Below are 15,308 nucleotides of genomic sequence, written 5' to 3'. Positions count from 1 at the left end.
AACTGGTCTTTTATCTGACTTTCTAGTGGTGAGCCTAGGCTTGTTTCAAAAGTTTTGTGTTCTGGGACTTAACAGCCTTCTGGTTGTCAGAGAGCTTAAGCCCTTGATAATTCCTTCTGGCTTCCTTTTCCTGAACTACACATTGCTCCTGAACCAGGTCCTTTTGTCCCACGTCACCCCCGGCATGGTCACTCAGGTGGGCGCTGGTGGTCCCTTTGCTGGGTGACGCTGCTGCCTCCGACAAGCACATCCCAGCTCACATTCATGCCAGTAAAATCACACTCGGCCCCTTCACAGCCAAACGCTCCAGACATTTATAGGCGGTTATAACATTCCCACTTAATTATCAATTAGCCAAGCTAGCCTTACACACTTCATATATAAAACACCCCTTCCATCTCCCCACAGACACACTGCTTTTTAGTGGGCTGACTGGTTTTCCTTTCCTCCCCCATCACCCTCCTTGCTGCAGCCAGCATCAGCTCCCCTTTTAGCAGCACCGCGAGCACCACGCGCCCATCATCCTTCCCCGCACCCACTCCGCCGGCTCGCCCCTGGCACCCAGCCCGTCCCACCCTGGGTGCTGCTGCGCCGGCACCGGCTGCACGGCCCTTCCTGGGGTCCCTTCCCAGGAGCAGGACGGCGTCATGCCGCCGGCGAGCTGGGAGAGCGCAGGGCATGAACTGCCCCTGCAAAATTAATTGAGTGTAGCTCCTCTTTCAGCACAGCCAGTTATTGCTGGCGTCCTCCTCCAGACCATCTGGGGGACCGAGAAGTGAAAGGTGGGGAGAAGAAAAATAAAGAATGAGTCTAAACTTGGCTAGAAAAAACATCTCCAGTTACCAGACCCAGAAACGGGTCATGTTCTTACAAGGACTTTATGTTGTCTCACAGGGCGGCTTCGAAGAGACCAAGAGACCACCCAGTCTGTGTACAACATGCCCGCCCAATGCCCACTACCACGGTGCCACTTAAACCTCCCTAGCACACAGCACCCCAGGTAATGCTGTGCTGTGCCTTGTCACATTGCTGTGCGACCCACAACGAGTGGCAAAACTGTGCACACCCGAGTTTCTAACTGGGTGTCACTGCATCTGCCCTCACCAGTGCTGTATGGTAGAAAAGTGTCTCTGACCACGCCAGAGGATGGGGATGGAGGACGCTGCATCGCTCCTCCTTAAAGCTGATGAAGGAGGAGCTGCCCGCTCTGTAAGTAATATTCCTTAACTGAGAGCCTGGGTCGTTTTCACACCAATCTCTGCAATTATCACCACGTCCTCAAAAGGCAGCATTTATCCCAAACACTGCACACAAGCCATTGGGGAACGTAACCACACTAAAGACAAAACATTCAGCTTTCAGGACAGGCAGAAGGGCCGTGGGATACCGCTCGCTTACCCGACTCGGAGCTCTCGCAGTCCTGCGGGTTGCACTTCTGGGTGCTCTCGGGCCAGGGCTCGTGGTCGCAGAGGCTGCTGTCCTCCTCGGCCAGCCCCGTCTTGGTGTTGATGCACTTGACCTGGCGCCGCTGGATGCCCCCGCCGCAGGGAGCCGTGCACTGTGGGAGCGGGGCAGCCCCGTCAGCCCTGGGAAGTTGGGGGGACCCATCCCCACACCCTGCAGAACCACCGCCCCAACGCCGCGCTGTGCCGGCAGCATCAGACCCCGGGAGGTTTTTATTGCCGTAGCCCCCAGTTTGGTTTTGAGGATTGGGTTTCCCCCCCACCATTCCTTGCATTTTGTGCAAAAGCCCTGTATGAGGGGAGCGGCGCGCTCCCGCCTGTGCCTGCTCACCTCTCCCCAGGAGCCCACCACCCAGGTGGTGCAGGGGTGCACGTTGCAGGGACGGGTGGCATTGGGCTTTAATGTCTCCTCGCAGCGGCCCAGCTCCGGGCACGTCACCAGCCGCTCCTGCTCCCCACCGCCGCATGACTCCGAGCACTGCCGAGACACGAGCCATTGAAAGGGGAAGCCAGCGGCACAACAGAAAGACAGACAGGCTGCGTGCATTGGTGTCTTAAGGAAATATGCTGCAAACCCACCCTACAAATAGATAAGCACCCACAAAACCTGCCTTCCAGGTGGAACACCCCCTTTGCAGCTACCCCTGATGTTAGTGGGTGATCTCCTTTTTGTGCTTGAAACCGGCTGGGAGATTCCCAGAGGCAGGAGGATCCAGCAGACCCATTGCAAGTATCTGCTTAAATTTTGCAGGCATGTGAAAAGGCAGGCTGAGCTCGCTGCCTCCCTGCTGGCAACAATCAGGGGGCTCCAGCAAAGGCAGCTCAGTCCCCCTAGCCCTGCACTTGCCCAGCTACTGAGCATTTGCTCTGGGCAAGCAAATGCCGAGTGCTGGCCGAACGTGCTTCCAGGGAGAGAGAGGAAAAATAACTGCAGGTGTGAAACACCCTGTCACAGGCACACATGCTGTGTGTGCCCAGCCAGGGATGAAGGCCCGCTGGGACACTCGGGGGTCAAGCGCTGCCCCTCCTTCCCATCTCAGCCCCCTCCCCAACAGCCCCTACCTCTCTCCAGGAGGACGTGTACCAGTCCAGGCATGGCGTGCTCTGGCAGGGGAGCTGCGCCAGTGGTTTGTAGAGGACAGCCTGGCAGTGGAAGGGCCGTAGGAGCCTCTGGTCTCTGGTGTCAATGCAATGCACGTCCCGAACCTTCATTCCCCTGCCGCAGCTCTTGGAGCACTGGGAAAGGACAGGGGCATCACGCCAGGGAAGGACAACAAGGGCTGGTGCAGGGGGAATCCCTCTGGCATTGGGACCGTGACCCCAGAGACACGCTCTGGCTTGGGTTGGATTGAGTCGATACTCAACCTCTTTTCAGCTCTTTCTCTAGTCCAAGCTAGAGAAAAGTCTGTGCAGCTCTGAATCTGTCACTACTCTCCCTCTGAAAGCAATGGGTTTCCAGTTGTAATGGTAACAGTGTCTTTATGTATCAGACAACTGATGATCCCAAGAAACGGTGGCCACCCAGAGCAAGGAGGGTTGTTCCCCACCACTGAACCTACTGGATTCACCCAACCCAACTGCAAACACCCCCTGGTAGTGCAGACTGGCCAGAACATTTTCCAGAGACTTTCAAGCCACTCTTCGTTTAGCTTTTGCAAATTCCTGGCTTTTTAATGAGCCCAAGAGCAGGAAAAATGAAAAGATTATTGTGGGATGAAGTAGTTTAAACTCTGTGGCAAGTCCAAACCTTTACCCTCTGCCTTTGTGAGCCATCGGGCATGCACATGCCCCAAGAGCCAGTACTGCTCCAGCCACAGAGCAGGCACCACCTGCCTTCATTCTTCTGTAAATTTTTCAGGACCCTCCCTACCGGCTACATGCCTGTTTACCTTACTCCAGTTCCCCACACGCCATGACGAACACGGTCTCAGGGAACACCTCCGGGCAGGGACGGGTTTGTTCGCCACAGTGCAGCCGTCGTCACTGCCGGTGCTGCAGCGCACGGTCCTCCAGATCGCGCCCACGCCGCAGGTGGCCGAGCACTGCAACACAGGAGGCAGACGCCTGCTCCTCTGCCCTGCCGCCGGCCCCAGCGGGGCTGGCCCCTGATGCCCCTAATGCCCCTGATGCCCCATGGCTGGCTCTGGCCCAGGATGGAGCCTGGTAGCCCAGCAGAAAGGTCCCTAGGGACTCAGCTCATTGCCTCCTGCGTGGGCATCGGGAGGGGTGCCAGGAAAACTGGGGCGCACAGAGGCAGGGCTGTGGGATGATGTGGGGAGAGGAGCTTTCCCTGAGGCTGTGCCCTGCACTGGCAGAGGACCCAGGCCCACAGATCACTCCCCATGGTGAGAGGCTCCTCTCGAACCAGTCCCACATCAGGCAGCCCTCAGTTTGGGTGAAGGAAGAGCAAAACCCTCCTCCATAACCCATTTCAGTCATTTCTGGTCTGGCTAGGACTGTCCTTTCTCTCCCTGTTCAGCTTTTGGCTTCCAGAAGGATTCTCATGCCGCAACCCCGGACCCCAGCAGCAATAGCCATCGCCCTGCACCAGCCTCCCAGTCACGGCTGCCCACAGCTCAGTGGGAAACAGGGCAGCACTGGGGATCTCTGCAGCTGAGGTGCCTTTAGCTTTTTTGTTGCTAGGTCTCTCTTAATTATTACTAATGGCTTCAACCATTCAACAAGCTTCTCATAAAGCTCTGTTCCATGCCCTTCTTTCACAAGCACTGTCTGTCCCTTACTCTTTCGGTGTAAAAAGCCCCAGTAGAGATTTCTCTCCACCTGAAAGGCAGTGCCTCCACCTCCTCTTTTGGATTCACCCCTCAGTGTCCAGACTGATCTGATTTATTTTGTAGCAGTCTTTGCCTCTTATAAAAGCCTTTGCAGGGCTTTCAAAACACACCCGTGTGCCTCCACGTCACAGCACTGCCACCAGTCCCATCCCTGCCGCAGAGCTTCCTCCAACACCCTGGCTCAAGTGATGTTCAAAGCCCTTTTATAAAACCCACATGTGGGACTGTATTTTTGCTGATACCAAATATTTTCCTGACCCTTACTGGGTCCTTTGTGCAGCCTTCTTAAAAGAGTCCCCCATCGCGGAGTCTCTGGTTGCCCCACCACACCAAAGGCTTGTTATTTTTGTGCTTTCTGATAAAAGCCCATTACCGTAAATTGCTGCAGCAGTTTGTCTGTCAGTGCAAACGCTATGCAGAGAGCAGCCCCGGGACAGCTAGGCAGTACAACGATAGCTGATAATCCCCCATTCACTGCATTCAGCACAGCCCCTTCCCTTTGGTAACTTGCAGCCTTGATGCGCCTTACACTTGACATTTAAATTTCTGTCTTTTTGTGGCATATTTTAAGATACTCTCTCCCATACGATGGCAGGAGAGCTTGCTCCTGTGCCAGGGTCTGGATTCCCTGGGTGCCCAGTGCCGGCGTGGGGGCTCTGTGCTTGCCTGTTCCTCCAGAGCAGGCAGGGCTTCAGGTGGGGAGTGCATTTCTCTGCCCACCATCTACTGCCACTACTGCCTGAGCACCCCCTGCCCCGGGACCCTCCCTGCAGAGCTGGGGAACGCCGTGCACGGGAGAACCAGCCCTCCTGGAGCAGGGAGGTGTGCCAGGGCTGCAAGCAGGGTGATTGCAAATGTGCCGGGCTGGGCTGAACCGAGCATTGCAGAGCGCAAGGAGCCACTGCCGTGGCCAGTGCCCAAGGCAGCGGGACAGGACGGAGCGGCAGTTGGAGCGTGTGTGCCCCACGCATGATTTTTTTGCATGCAAAGAGCAATGCCCTGGAGACCAGCCAGGAAAGGGACAGCTCTCTCACCTCCGTACTGGCCATGTCACACTTTTAATGGGACTCAACACGTACCTCACTCCAGTTCCCAACCTCCCAGCTGGGCATCACAGTGGCTGCCACGGTGGTCAATGGTGGAAGCAAAGCCTCCTCCTTCTCCATCTTTTTCTTCTCCCAGAGTGGTAGGGGTGCTGGGGTGGGATGGGATAACTCGTGTTCCCCATCACTGAAAGCAAACGTCCCTGAGGTTGTCCTCGGCAAGCGCTCCCCTGGGACGGTGCTGCTGAGCGGGGCCCCACGGGAGGTCTGCTCTGCACGGGGTGATGCTGGCTCTGGGTGGTGGGACACCCCCATGGTCCACCACGCTGGGGGGGACTCAGAGGGCGATGCTCCCGCTGGGTGCATGGGAGGGCTGTGAGCTGGGGCCGTGGGCATGGCTGGTGCCAGGGCATCTTGCTGGGTGAGGCCACTGGAGGTAAGCTGGGTGGCTGGCCCGGGCACGGCAGGGGACAAGGATACTGCTGCTGGAAAGGCTGTAGCGGCCACCAAGGGCGCCGAGGTCAGGAACGTGGGTGTGCGGAGCTCTGGCTGGTGCCCTGCCTGCCCCACGGGACCCCCATCAGCACCCACAGGATAGGGACTTGCAGCAGAACGGGTGCCACCAGCACTCCTTCCCATCTCCTGCCCTGGTCCCTGAGGGGTGGGGAAGGAAGGACCTGCCCTCTCTGTGCCTTGGGCTTGCTCGTTGGCCACTGACGCTGCATGTGTGCCCGCCGTCCCCTCCGGCATTTCTGCCCACCCTTCTGGCTCCTTGGTCTTGGGGGCAGCACCATTAGCATCACTGGTGATGACAAGACCCATTTCCCCTGAGTCTTCATGACCTCTCCCCGCAGATCCGGCCACACTGTGCTCCCCGCTGCTGGTGTTACCTGGCCCCTCTGTGCTTGCATGCCCCTTGCCGCTGCTCCCCGGCTCTCCCAGACTGTTGGACGTGTCTGCATCAGCACTGCCCCTGCCAGTGGGCAGTAGCGGGGAGGGATCATCTGGGTAAGGAGCCCAGGGAGCAAGGCCACGGGCTGGAGCATCCTGCCCAGGACTGGTCCTCGCTGGCACGGTTCCCTGGGGTTCATCTAGGGGTGGGTGGTCATGGCTGTTGGCAGAGTTGTGACTTGTGGTACTCTGGGTGGGCGGGTGATCCTTGGAGCGGGACACAAACCTTGCATCTTCCTCCTCACCCATGAAGTCAAGGATGGCAAATTTGGGAGTGGCTGTCCCTGCATCCTCAGGGATCACGCTCAGGAGGTCATTCATGGTTAAACCCCCAGGCTCCATCTCTCCTTCGCTGTGCACGGCAGCAGAAGTGTTTGCTTCGCTGGTTACCAGACGGTCCTTGCTTGCTCCTCCTCCTGGCTTGACAGTGTGCAGGACATCAGCAGGCATCTCATGGGAGCCCTCCACGACATTGGTGCTCAGCTCTGGCTTACGCTCCTCAGCTTTGGTCTCTTTCTCCGTGAAGGGATAGTAAGACAGATCCTCATGGAAGTTGATAAAATTATAATCATAGTAAAAATCATCAACAAAGACATTTCCCTTTCTGGCTGAGAAGTCCTCCTCAGTGATGATATTGACATCATTAGACTCCGGAATATTTGGAATTAAGGGGTTAAATTTAGCAATGTGGTTGCTGGGGATGTAATGGATTTCATTAAATATCTCTCTGCTGGAGGACCCACTGCCAGACCAATCTGTGTTGGCATTGTCTAATTTCTTCTGGCACTGCGGCAAGGAGCAAATAGTTTCCGAGCTGGGTCTTTCTGCAGGGTCACAAGCGGCTCCAGTGCTGTTGCTGCAGTAAACAGGACGCCTCTGTGTCCCATTTCCACACGTTGCGGAGCACTGGAAAAGGAAGAGAGATGCAAACATCAGGAACAGGAGCATGGGCGATGCAGGGTGCAGCAGAAGGAGCCAGGAAGGGGCCGGCAGCGGTGCCGCAGCAGAACCCACCATGCCCCTTGCTGGTGCTCCCCTCCGAGATACTGAAGTGGGTGCTCAACCGTCCCCTGTGCCGCGATGCTTTGGGCACAGGGAGAAGGGGCTCCATGTTGCTCTGCCACGCTCCCACCACCCACCTGGGTCCCAGGATGTCTCCTGTGCCAGTCCCACCTGTGGCATGGGGTCCCCTGTACCAGGAGTCAGGAGCAGGGGGGACTGGTCACACCACTAAGCAGCGGTATTATCGGTCAAATCTACCTCCAGGGCTGTCTCCCCGTTAGAGACCGTCCCAGTGCAGGGTTGGTATTGCAGGGTTCTTTGCTCGGGGTGATCCTTGACCTGCACTCCAGCCAGAAACAATTTTCCTGGGAGATGGACATTGGGAAGGGCATTGGGTAAGATGATCTAATAGCTCTTTTCTATGACCTATTGCCATGAATTGCATCTCTTCTTCTAGAAGAGAATTTTTTGAAACAGGGGATAACAACATGGGTGTTGTCCTAGTACAGAAAAAGCAAGGGTCAATAAGGAGCTTTGTTGAGGACACCCCCTCCTCCACCATAATGGTCTCTTTGAGATTTTTCAGCACAAAAGAAACCCACAAGCTGGAGAGAAGGACAGCAAAATTTTCTGCTGGATAAGTAAATCATAGTGCTACTAATATCACATGTGGGCTGCACAAGCCACAGGCTGCTGCAGTTTGTGGTGACAGACACACAGAGCATTAGTCACGTACATCAAAGCGCCTTACATGACCCAGCCAACAAGAACAAATGGTCAACAAGGCAAACAAATCCAACAGAGGGGATTTCTGCTGAAATCCCTGCTATTTGGATGAAAACAGACAGGCTAAGGTGAGGGTTTGATGCCCAGCCGCCAGCACTTTGAAATTCAGAGGTTAAGGTGGACAGGCAGGGCTGCTGGGCTGGGCTGGCCAGGAGATATGCTCCTCAGACAATATATACTCCCATACTTCGAGCCTTTCTTGTCTTTGCTCAGTCCTCGCGAGGGCCGGGTGCCTGGTTGGGACCTGCCCCGCTCCCCACGCCGGTCCTGGTGGGCTCCTGGGTGGCTGTCCACCCTGCAGGACGTCTCCTCCCAGGCAGGGGCTGTCTGGAGGACATGCTGACCCAGCAGGCTGAGGACTGTGCCCGGCAGAAGGGACAGTCCATAACACTGCGTGGCCACCACCAGGCATTGCCACCAGCTATGCAGTGTTGCTGAAATAAAACATTACCGCACATTAACATCTGTGGGAGGGTGCAAGCAATCTGCTTCTCCCTGCTGGGATGGCCCTGCCAAATCAGGCAGAGGTTAGCTCTTGCAGCATGTGCCTTAAGCTAAAATTTCTCAGCAAATGCCTCCAGCTCCATCCAGGAGACAAATTCCAGGTATTGCAGCTCTTGAGGGGGAAGGAGGGGGTTTATTTGCCAAGGCTCAGTTATCAGGAAAGCTTCTGGGACCCAGATAAGAAATGATGGCTGTTAGGAGCCTCATGGAGGAACACCCAGAGCTTGCATGAAGGTTTAGCATCAAGCACACGGCTGCAGGAGGCATCACAGCAGGCTGCACAGTGGGATGTGCTCCAGCCAGCAACAGATAGATGCTCCTGTATGCAAACCCTTGTGTATTAGTAGACAACAAATAATGCTTCTGAGTGGACTTCTTTGGAAAGTCCATAGAACTGGATATACATTGCTTTAGGGTTCTTCTGGAGGCACTAAGTCCCAGTGTTTAAGCATTTGGTTGGGCTACCCAAACTGCAAATAACCCCTTTGGCTTCGTGAGCTGCCCCAGTGCTGCCAGGGCCAGACAGACGTACGTGCTGCCCTGCCCCAGGGTCTGCAAATACAAAAAAAGCAACAACTGCCTATTATTATTGCTGGACAGAAGGACCACGTTTCTGGGAAGCTTCCAAGCCCCTCAAATTTCGCTACTTACTGGTGGTGGTGGAAATGGAGAAGGAGGGTTCTAGCTTTAAGTGAAAGAAGGACAGAAAAATTACGGACATCTCAAAATCTTGAGCACATTTTTGCTGGGCTCACAGGTCCGTTGATGTCAACACCACAGATGACTGTGACGGCTTGGGCTGGCTTCATGCACAGACCCACGGGCAATTCATGATTTTCCCTTTAAACTGCTGCAGCCGTCTCTCTCAGCCCTGCAATTGTGGCTTTTGTGGGCCCCTAGAAAAATATTTCTAAATAGCTCTCATTTAGCCTTCAAATTTTCTGTTCGCATTTTTATTCTGTTTGTTTCTTAGCAACAAGCTCAGTTCCCAGGCTCTCTCATTTCTCTCCTGATATTTGTCTTAATGCTGAACACTTTTTGAAACCACTGCTTAAATTACGAGTTACAATTTTCTGGTTAAACCCCTCAACTTGTGGTTAAGTTGATCCATAGAAATACAAAAATAAATAAAGCCTACACAGGGTGTCCACAGACCATGGCATTTTACACGTGGGGTTTTTTGGTCTCTCCCTCTCTTTTTAAAAAAATTGTTGAAAAATTTGTGACACTCCCAGGGAACATTACTGAGGGGGTCTCTGTCTCGGCCCACCCCAGCAACAGAGACGAGACAGCTTCGCCCCAGTGCCAGGTCACGCTGCTGGGCAGCAGATGCCCGCTGGCTGGCACACATGTGCCTGGTGCACCCAAACCCTGGCTTGCCCCTAACACTTTGCTTCAGCAAGCAAAAATTATCTTTAAGGCTTCTGCCAAAACAAAGGGGAAGGCTTGTGGTGCTGGAAAATATGCTGAAGGGTTGAAAGCCTCTTGTTTCTGCCCTCCTTGCAATCAAGCAGTGCATCCCCTTCAGAGAGGATGGGGCAGAGTCAAACTGCCCGGTGCTCCTTCCTCACTCTGAGACCTCCCCATGCAATGAAATTCCCGTCCCTGTGAGCTGGTGTTACAACGTCAGCCACGGAAACACATCCATGAATTTCCCCTGTAAACAGGAGCAGAGCCATCACTCTCGGGCAGGCTGAGGATGTCTGGGGGGCACTTTGTCCCCAGCTCCCCCCAGCACTGTGAGACACCGGGACCTCCCTGACGCTATTTCTCACCTCGGACCAGTTCCCCATGGCCCACTGGGAGGGACAGGGGACCTCCCGGTGACAGGGTGCGGTGGCATCTGGCTTGGAGAGGTGCTGGCATTCTGCTTGCTGCAATGCCCTCTGCTCGTCCAGCCCCACGCTCTGGATGCAGAGCACCGTCCTCTTCATCAGCCCCGACTGGCCGCAGGTGGCCGAGCATTTCTGCCATTCACCGACCCACCACCTGGGGAAATGTGAACAGAGAAACGTCTCAGCTGGAGCAAGCGGCCATGAGCCAGGCTCTGGCCCGTGCCCCACCACGCCGAGCACTGCAGAGCGAGCACCGAGAGGTGTTTGGGGCTAGGAGACGTCCACAAGATGCATGTGGACTTCAGCAGCCTGTAATGATGAGCGGGGCCCAGGGGAATTAGGATCCTTACTGCGGCTTATGTTTCAGCCCAAGATCCGGGTGCCCAGACTGAGGGTCAGGGATGGATTAGTCCCCGTGTGGTGTCGGGGATGGTTATTTGCACAGAGGCAGAGAGGGGCTCTCAGCCCTGCCAGGATGCTGCCTTCCCGTATGGCTCGTGTTCTGCGGAGAAGCAACACACTGCAGCCATGAGACAACCACACGGATTTGCTCCCATGGACCAACACAGGGTCTGGGACCCATTCTCAAACATGAGGGAGAGGAGAGGTGCAGAACCATAGGTGCAAATAGCTGCTTAGGGCAGTTTGGAGATTAAAGCTTTGCTGAGAAGGGGTGAGGAGGAATCAAGCGGACCTGGCTGGGCAGGGCTCCTCGCTGCACGTCCTTTGCTGGTCATCGGGGCGCGTCAGCGCGTCGCAGTACCGCTCCTCCACGATGCCAGCCAGCTTCTCCACGCAGTGAACAATCTGCCGCTGCACCCCTGTGGACACAGGCAAAGGCTTGGCTCGAGACAAAAATCAAACCAAACCAGCGAGCATCCTCTGCCGCAGGTGAGAGGAGGCCCTAAGGTAAGCCTGAGCCACCAAAATCAGGGGAAAGAAAATTAAACCGCCACTGAAATTGAAACTGGAAGTCGAGAGCCCACTCCTGCTGAGGCACTGATGCCCTCACAGAGCCCAATGCCACCAGTGCTCCCAGTGTACCCACGTGGGAAACGCAGAGCTGGACACCTGGTCTTAATCTGACATGTGTGTGATGAGACCTACAGAGCTTAACTGGGCTGAAAAATGACCCTGGATACGCAGCTATAAAGCAGGAACACCTGGGACAGGATGGGTGGATGGATGGATGAATGGATGTAAGCAACACTGGTCCAGCCAGGATACGGGGTTCTGAGCATTACAAGCAGCAGACCACAGCCAAAGCCCTCCATGGGGCTGGCGGGAGAGGGTTTCTGTCTGTCCAGCACAAGGCAAACCTCAGCTCCTGTCCTGAGACCCAGTCCAGGGCTGCTCACATAGAAAGCTAAAAACAGACCACAGAAAGAGTTGGCAAATCTTGTTCTCCCTTAGAAAAAAGCTGCTGCATCCTGCTCTTTCAGGACTTAGGGTTGTCAGGAAATACCTAAGGAATGGCAAGAGTTTCCACAGAAGGGAAGGTGAGGACAACCATGTTCAGAACTGTCAGCAGACCCCAAACATGAAGAGACGGCTTGCTTCAACCTCGCAAACTTCACAGGACATCTCTGCTCGCCCTCTCAGTGCTTGGTCTCTGTACCAAGCGGTTCAGAGGGACAAGATGGGTCAAAAGCAGGAACATTGCCACCCTTCTGCTGGCTCCCACTCTCAGATTTCTGCAATGACCTCGTCTTGGTCCTGGTAGCCTCTGGCTGGATCCTTTGGTCACAGGCATCACAAGGGGCATTGCTGGGTGAGCTGCTGAGCAGAAATCTCTAGAGTAAAACCTTTACTACCCTACAGCTTTTATGGTCAGCAGTAAGATGAAAGAGATGCAGAAAAATGCCCTTCCACAAGCTGCCTAATGGGCTTTAACAGCAATGCAGCTGGCAGAGGCTCTGCAGAAAACACCCTGCTGCTGGACGGACCCCTCGGCCAGAGGGAAAAGCCTTTCCCCATCTCTCCCCTTGTGAAAAGCCTCCGCAGCCATGTGTTTGGGGCTGCCAAAGCCACACAGAGGAGTACATGTGGGGCAGGATGGCAAGCAGTGGAGATGCTGCAGCCCACGGGGGGAACACTGTCCTGGCACCACTGTCCAGAGCCACATCCAGCCATCAGAGCGCCTGTGTGCACGTGAGTGTGCATGCACACACACACACAATGAGGCTTTCGGGGGGGCTGTGTCCAAAGGGGAGACAACTGGCAGCAGCACAGGTCTTTTTTGGCAGGCTCCTGCCCCAGCCGCAGCTCATGGATAAATCACCCGCCGAAGCCTCCTGCCCCTGGTCTGCCGTGCTCACAGGATGACATTTTTCAGGATGACCTCACCCTCAACATGCTGCCACACTGCCTACTTTTGTCCTCCTTTTTGCAACATGTATTTGACCTGTGACTTGGGAGAGATCTAAATATTAACAACTGCCATCAGCCGAGATTGATATGACTCTGCTGAAGCTGCTGAGTTGGGCTTTGGCTCAAGCACTCGGGAGCTTATGGGGCCAGTGGGGCTGGGGCTGGCCCCCACAGAAAAGGCTCAGCCTGAGTTCTCCCAAATCTATGTCCCAGCTCACACTGTTATCCAGCCCAGGGAGAGGGGCTCAGCCCTCCTCCAGCTGCTCACCTGTGGCCAGACAGGGTGAGCATCCTCACCCAACTCCTGCCCAATTTGCTCCTGTATTTATTTCCCTTCTGGTCTGGAAGCCAAGCACTCAAACCTTACAAAGGAAAACTGGTTTTAAACAAAAGTAAGTGCTTTCAGCTCCTGCCCTCCCCAACTCCCCATGCTCCAGGGCCCATGCAAATCCACAGTGAATTACTCTCAGTGTAAATGTACATGAAACACCCCGCCAGCTCCTGCCACACCACAATGCTCCCGCTCCAGGCAGGAATCCATACCTGTCTCCCAGGAACAGGCAGGAAACATCTCCTGGCACTCTATGCTATCTAGAAAGTATAAGTGTCCTTGAATTCCCTTTTTTTTGGTGGCAGCTGCGCTCGAGGAAGCACTCGCTGGTCCCAGACCATCCCCCTCCATCAGCCACCCCAAAAAAGCTGCCCCAGGATGCCTGGCCAGCGGTGCAGTGGGGCGGGAAGGGGGGGAAGCAAGTGTCTGACACCACGGGGCTGTGCAGGACCTCAGTGCTCTGCCCGTGCCAGGCACCCTCCCCTGTGCTCTCTGTAAAATCCTGGAGATCATACCCCCTGGAGAGGCCCAGCCAGGCAGGAGACCGGCCATTCCACACTCCCTGGATTTCTCTAAAGCTCTTTTGTCTCCATCACCCTGATGCCGAGGAACACCCAGCGTGGTAACAGGACACCGAGCAAAGAGCAAAGCGCTGATAAAGCATGGGGTCTGGCGGGTGAGCGTGGCAGGGGCACCCAAGAGTGGTGACCTCAACAGATGCTGCTTCCCCCCACCCCCTCCCCGAGACCTCCTGAAACAAAAGACCCAGGAATTTCTAAGGCACACCCACAGTACAGGGATGCTCTGCCTGCTCCGTTCCTCCGCCGCGGGTGGCGGAGCCCCGGGGTCCCGCAGGAGCTGGACTCACCGGTCCCGCACGTGGCGGTGCATGTGGTCCAGGAGCCGAAGCGCCAGAGGAACTCTGCCTGCTCAATCTCGTTCTCACTGTCGGCCGGGCGCTGGATGGTGTACTGGTACCGCACGCCGGGGTTGGTCTCCTGAAACAGCAGCTGTGGGGAGACAACGGACGGTCAGGGACGTGGCTAGTGCGGAGCAGTCAGGGCTTGCCATTGCACCCCCGGGGCTTTTCAGGAGATAACAACCTGCCCAGCATGGCCATAAGGATGTGATTCTCTGTCCTGCTTCGTACCAGGGCTGCATTACCTGTACCCCAGCAGCAGCTCATGACCATTTTGACAAGGAGGTTAGCAAATGGCTGAAGCAGTGTAGGAGCAGAGGAGCTGCTGTTAATTCCCCTGCTAATCCTGTCCAGTTCCACTGCCAAATGCAACCCCATCCAAGGACTTCTCAAGGTTCAGCACAGTGAAGGGTCCAAGATGGTCAGACCTCCCCAGGAGGTTTTGCATGGGCTACCGCTGGCCCCAGCCCAGCCATGGGTCTGCAGCATGTGGGGCAGGAATGACCCTCCCCACAAGGACAGACCCACTGCTTGCTCCCGCCAGTTGGGAGCGTGGTGAGCAACATCTGCCTCTCTCCATCACTCTTCCTGAACTCTCAGTGAGGGATGTTATGGCTGGAGGGAGGCTCTGACTGCTCCCAGCCCTGTCTGCCGGACTGATGGTGGGTGGCCTGGGCAGATGGACACTCAGGTGAACATCAGTCACAGTGCCCTGTCCTTTGGGATGGTGGCAGAAGGAAGGGAAGGGGACAGCAGCAAGAGTCCAGCCCTGCAAAGGAGGAATCAAATCCCCTTGCCTCTGCATGTCCTAGAGAGCTGCAACTGCTCTAGCAATCGCCCTGGGGAAGTACCGTAGCACATCTCAGCTCGAGATGCTGGCTACCCGTGTCAGTCCCCGTTTGCACCTCCAACCTGCCATCGGCGTGCCCTGGTTGGCACCAGGCGAGTGGCTCAACCGTGTTAGAGGGAGCTGCCGGCAGCAAATGCCAGCAACGGCTGATGGTGACATGGGCCTGAAGGAATTTCCTTAATTGCTCCCCACTTGAGACGGGTTCCCGCTGCTCTCAACATCCACGAAGTGGCTCCTGTGGTTGACACAAATCCTGCCCAAAGCACCTCCCGCACCAGCGCTTGGCAAAGGCTGGGAGTTTAACCTTGTTTTTCTTAGCCTAAGTGCTCCCATTATTGCCAAAGCTTTGTTGTTCTTGGAGCTTTGGCAGGAGCAAGGGCATCTTTCCAAAACCTCTTCATGAATATTGAAACATTTTTGTCAAAAGGTTTTAATTAGGTTACAAATCCCAGAAAATTATTT

The 15,308-nt window shown here is 55.4% G+C and overlaps 1 protein-coding gene across 1 annotated transcript in view; it reads right to left on the bottom strand.

The window, feature by feature from the left end:
• ADAMTS7 (ADAM metallopeptidase with thrombospondin type 1 motif, 7) overlaps positions 1-15,308 on the bottom strand; it is a gene marked incomplete at its 5' end in the record, with an annotated part of 48,615 nt that overhangs the window by 9,220 nt on the left and 24,087 nt on the right. Inside the window, 8 exons of the mRNA XM_010572322.1 lie at positions 1,399-1,558; positions 1,795-1,941; positions 2,526-2,699; positions 3,353-3,505; positions 5,335-7,155; positions 10,317-10,530; positions 11,071-11,197; positions 13,946-14,087. Coding sequence (XP_010570624.1) covers positions 1,399-1,558; positions 1,795-1,941; positions 2,526-2,699; positions 3,353-3,505; positions 5,335-7,155; positions 10,317-10,530; positions 11,071-11,197; positions 13,946-14,087 — 2,938 coding nt within the window. The remainder of the gene's footprint in view (positions 1-1,398; positions 1,559-1,794; positions 1,942-2,525; positions 2,700-3,352; positions 3,506-5,334; positions 7,156-10,316; positions 10,531-11,070; positions 11,198-13,945; positions 14,088-15,308) is intronic.

This window comes from Haliaeetus leucocephalus, unplaced genomic scaffold (genome assembly GCF_000737465.1).
Source record: "Haliaeetus leucocephalus isolate CR32 unplaced genomic scaffold, Haliaeetus_leucocephalus-4.0 Scaffold339, whole genome shotgun sequence".
NCBI lineage: Eukaryota > Metazoa > Chordata > Aves > Accipitriformes > Accipitridae > Haliaeetus > Haliaeetus leucocephalus.
The sequence above is the reverse complement of the archived record's forward strand: the minus strand, read 5'-3'. Positions and strand labels throughout refer to the sequence as shown.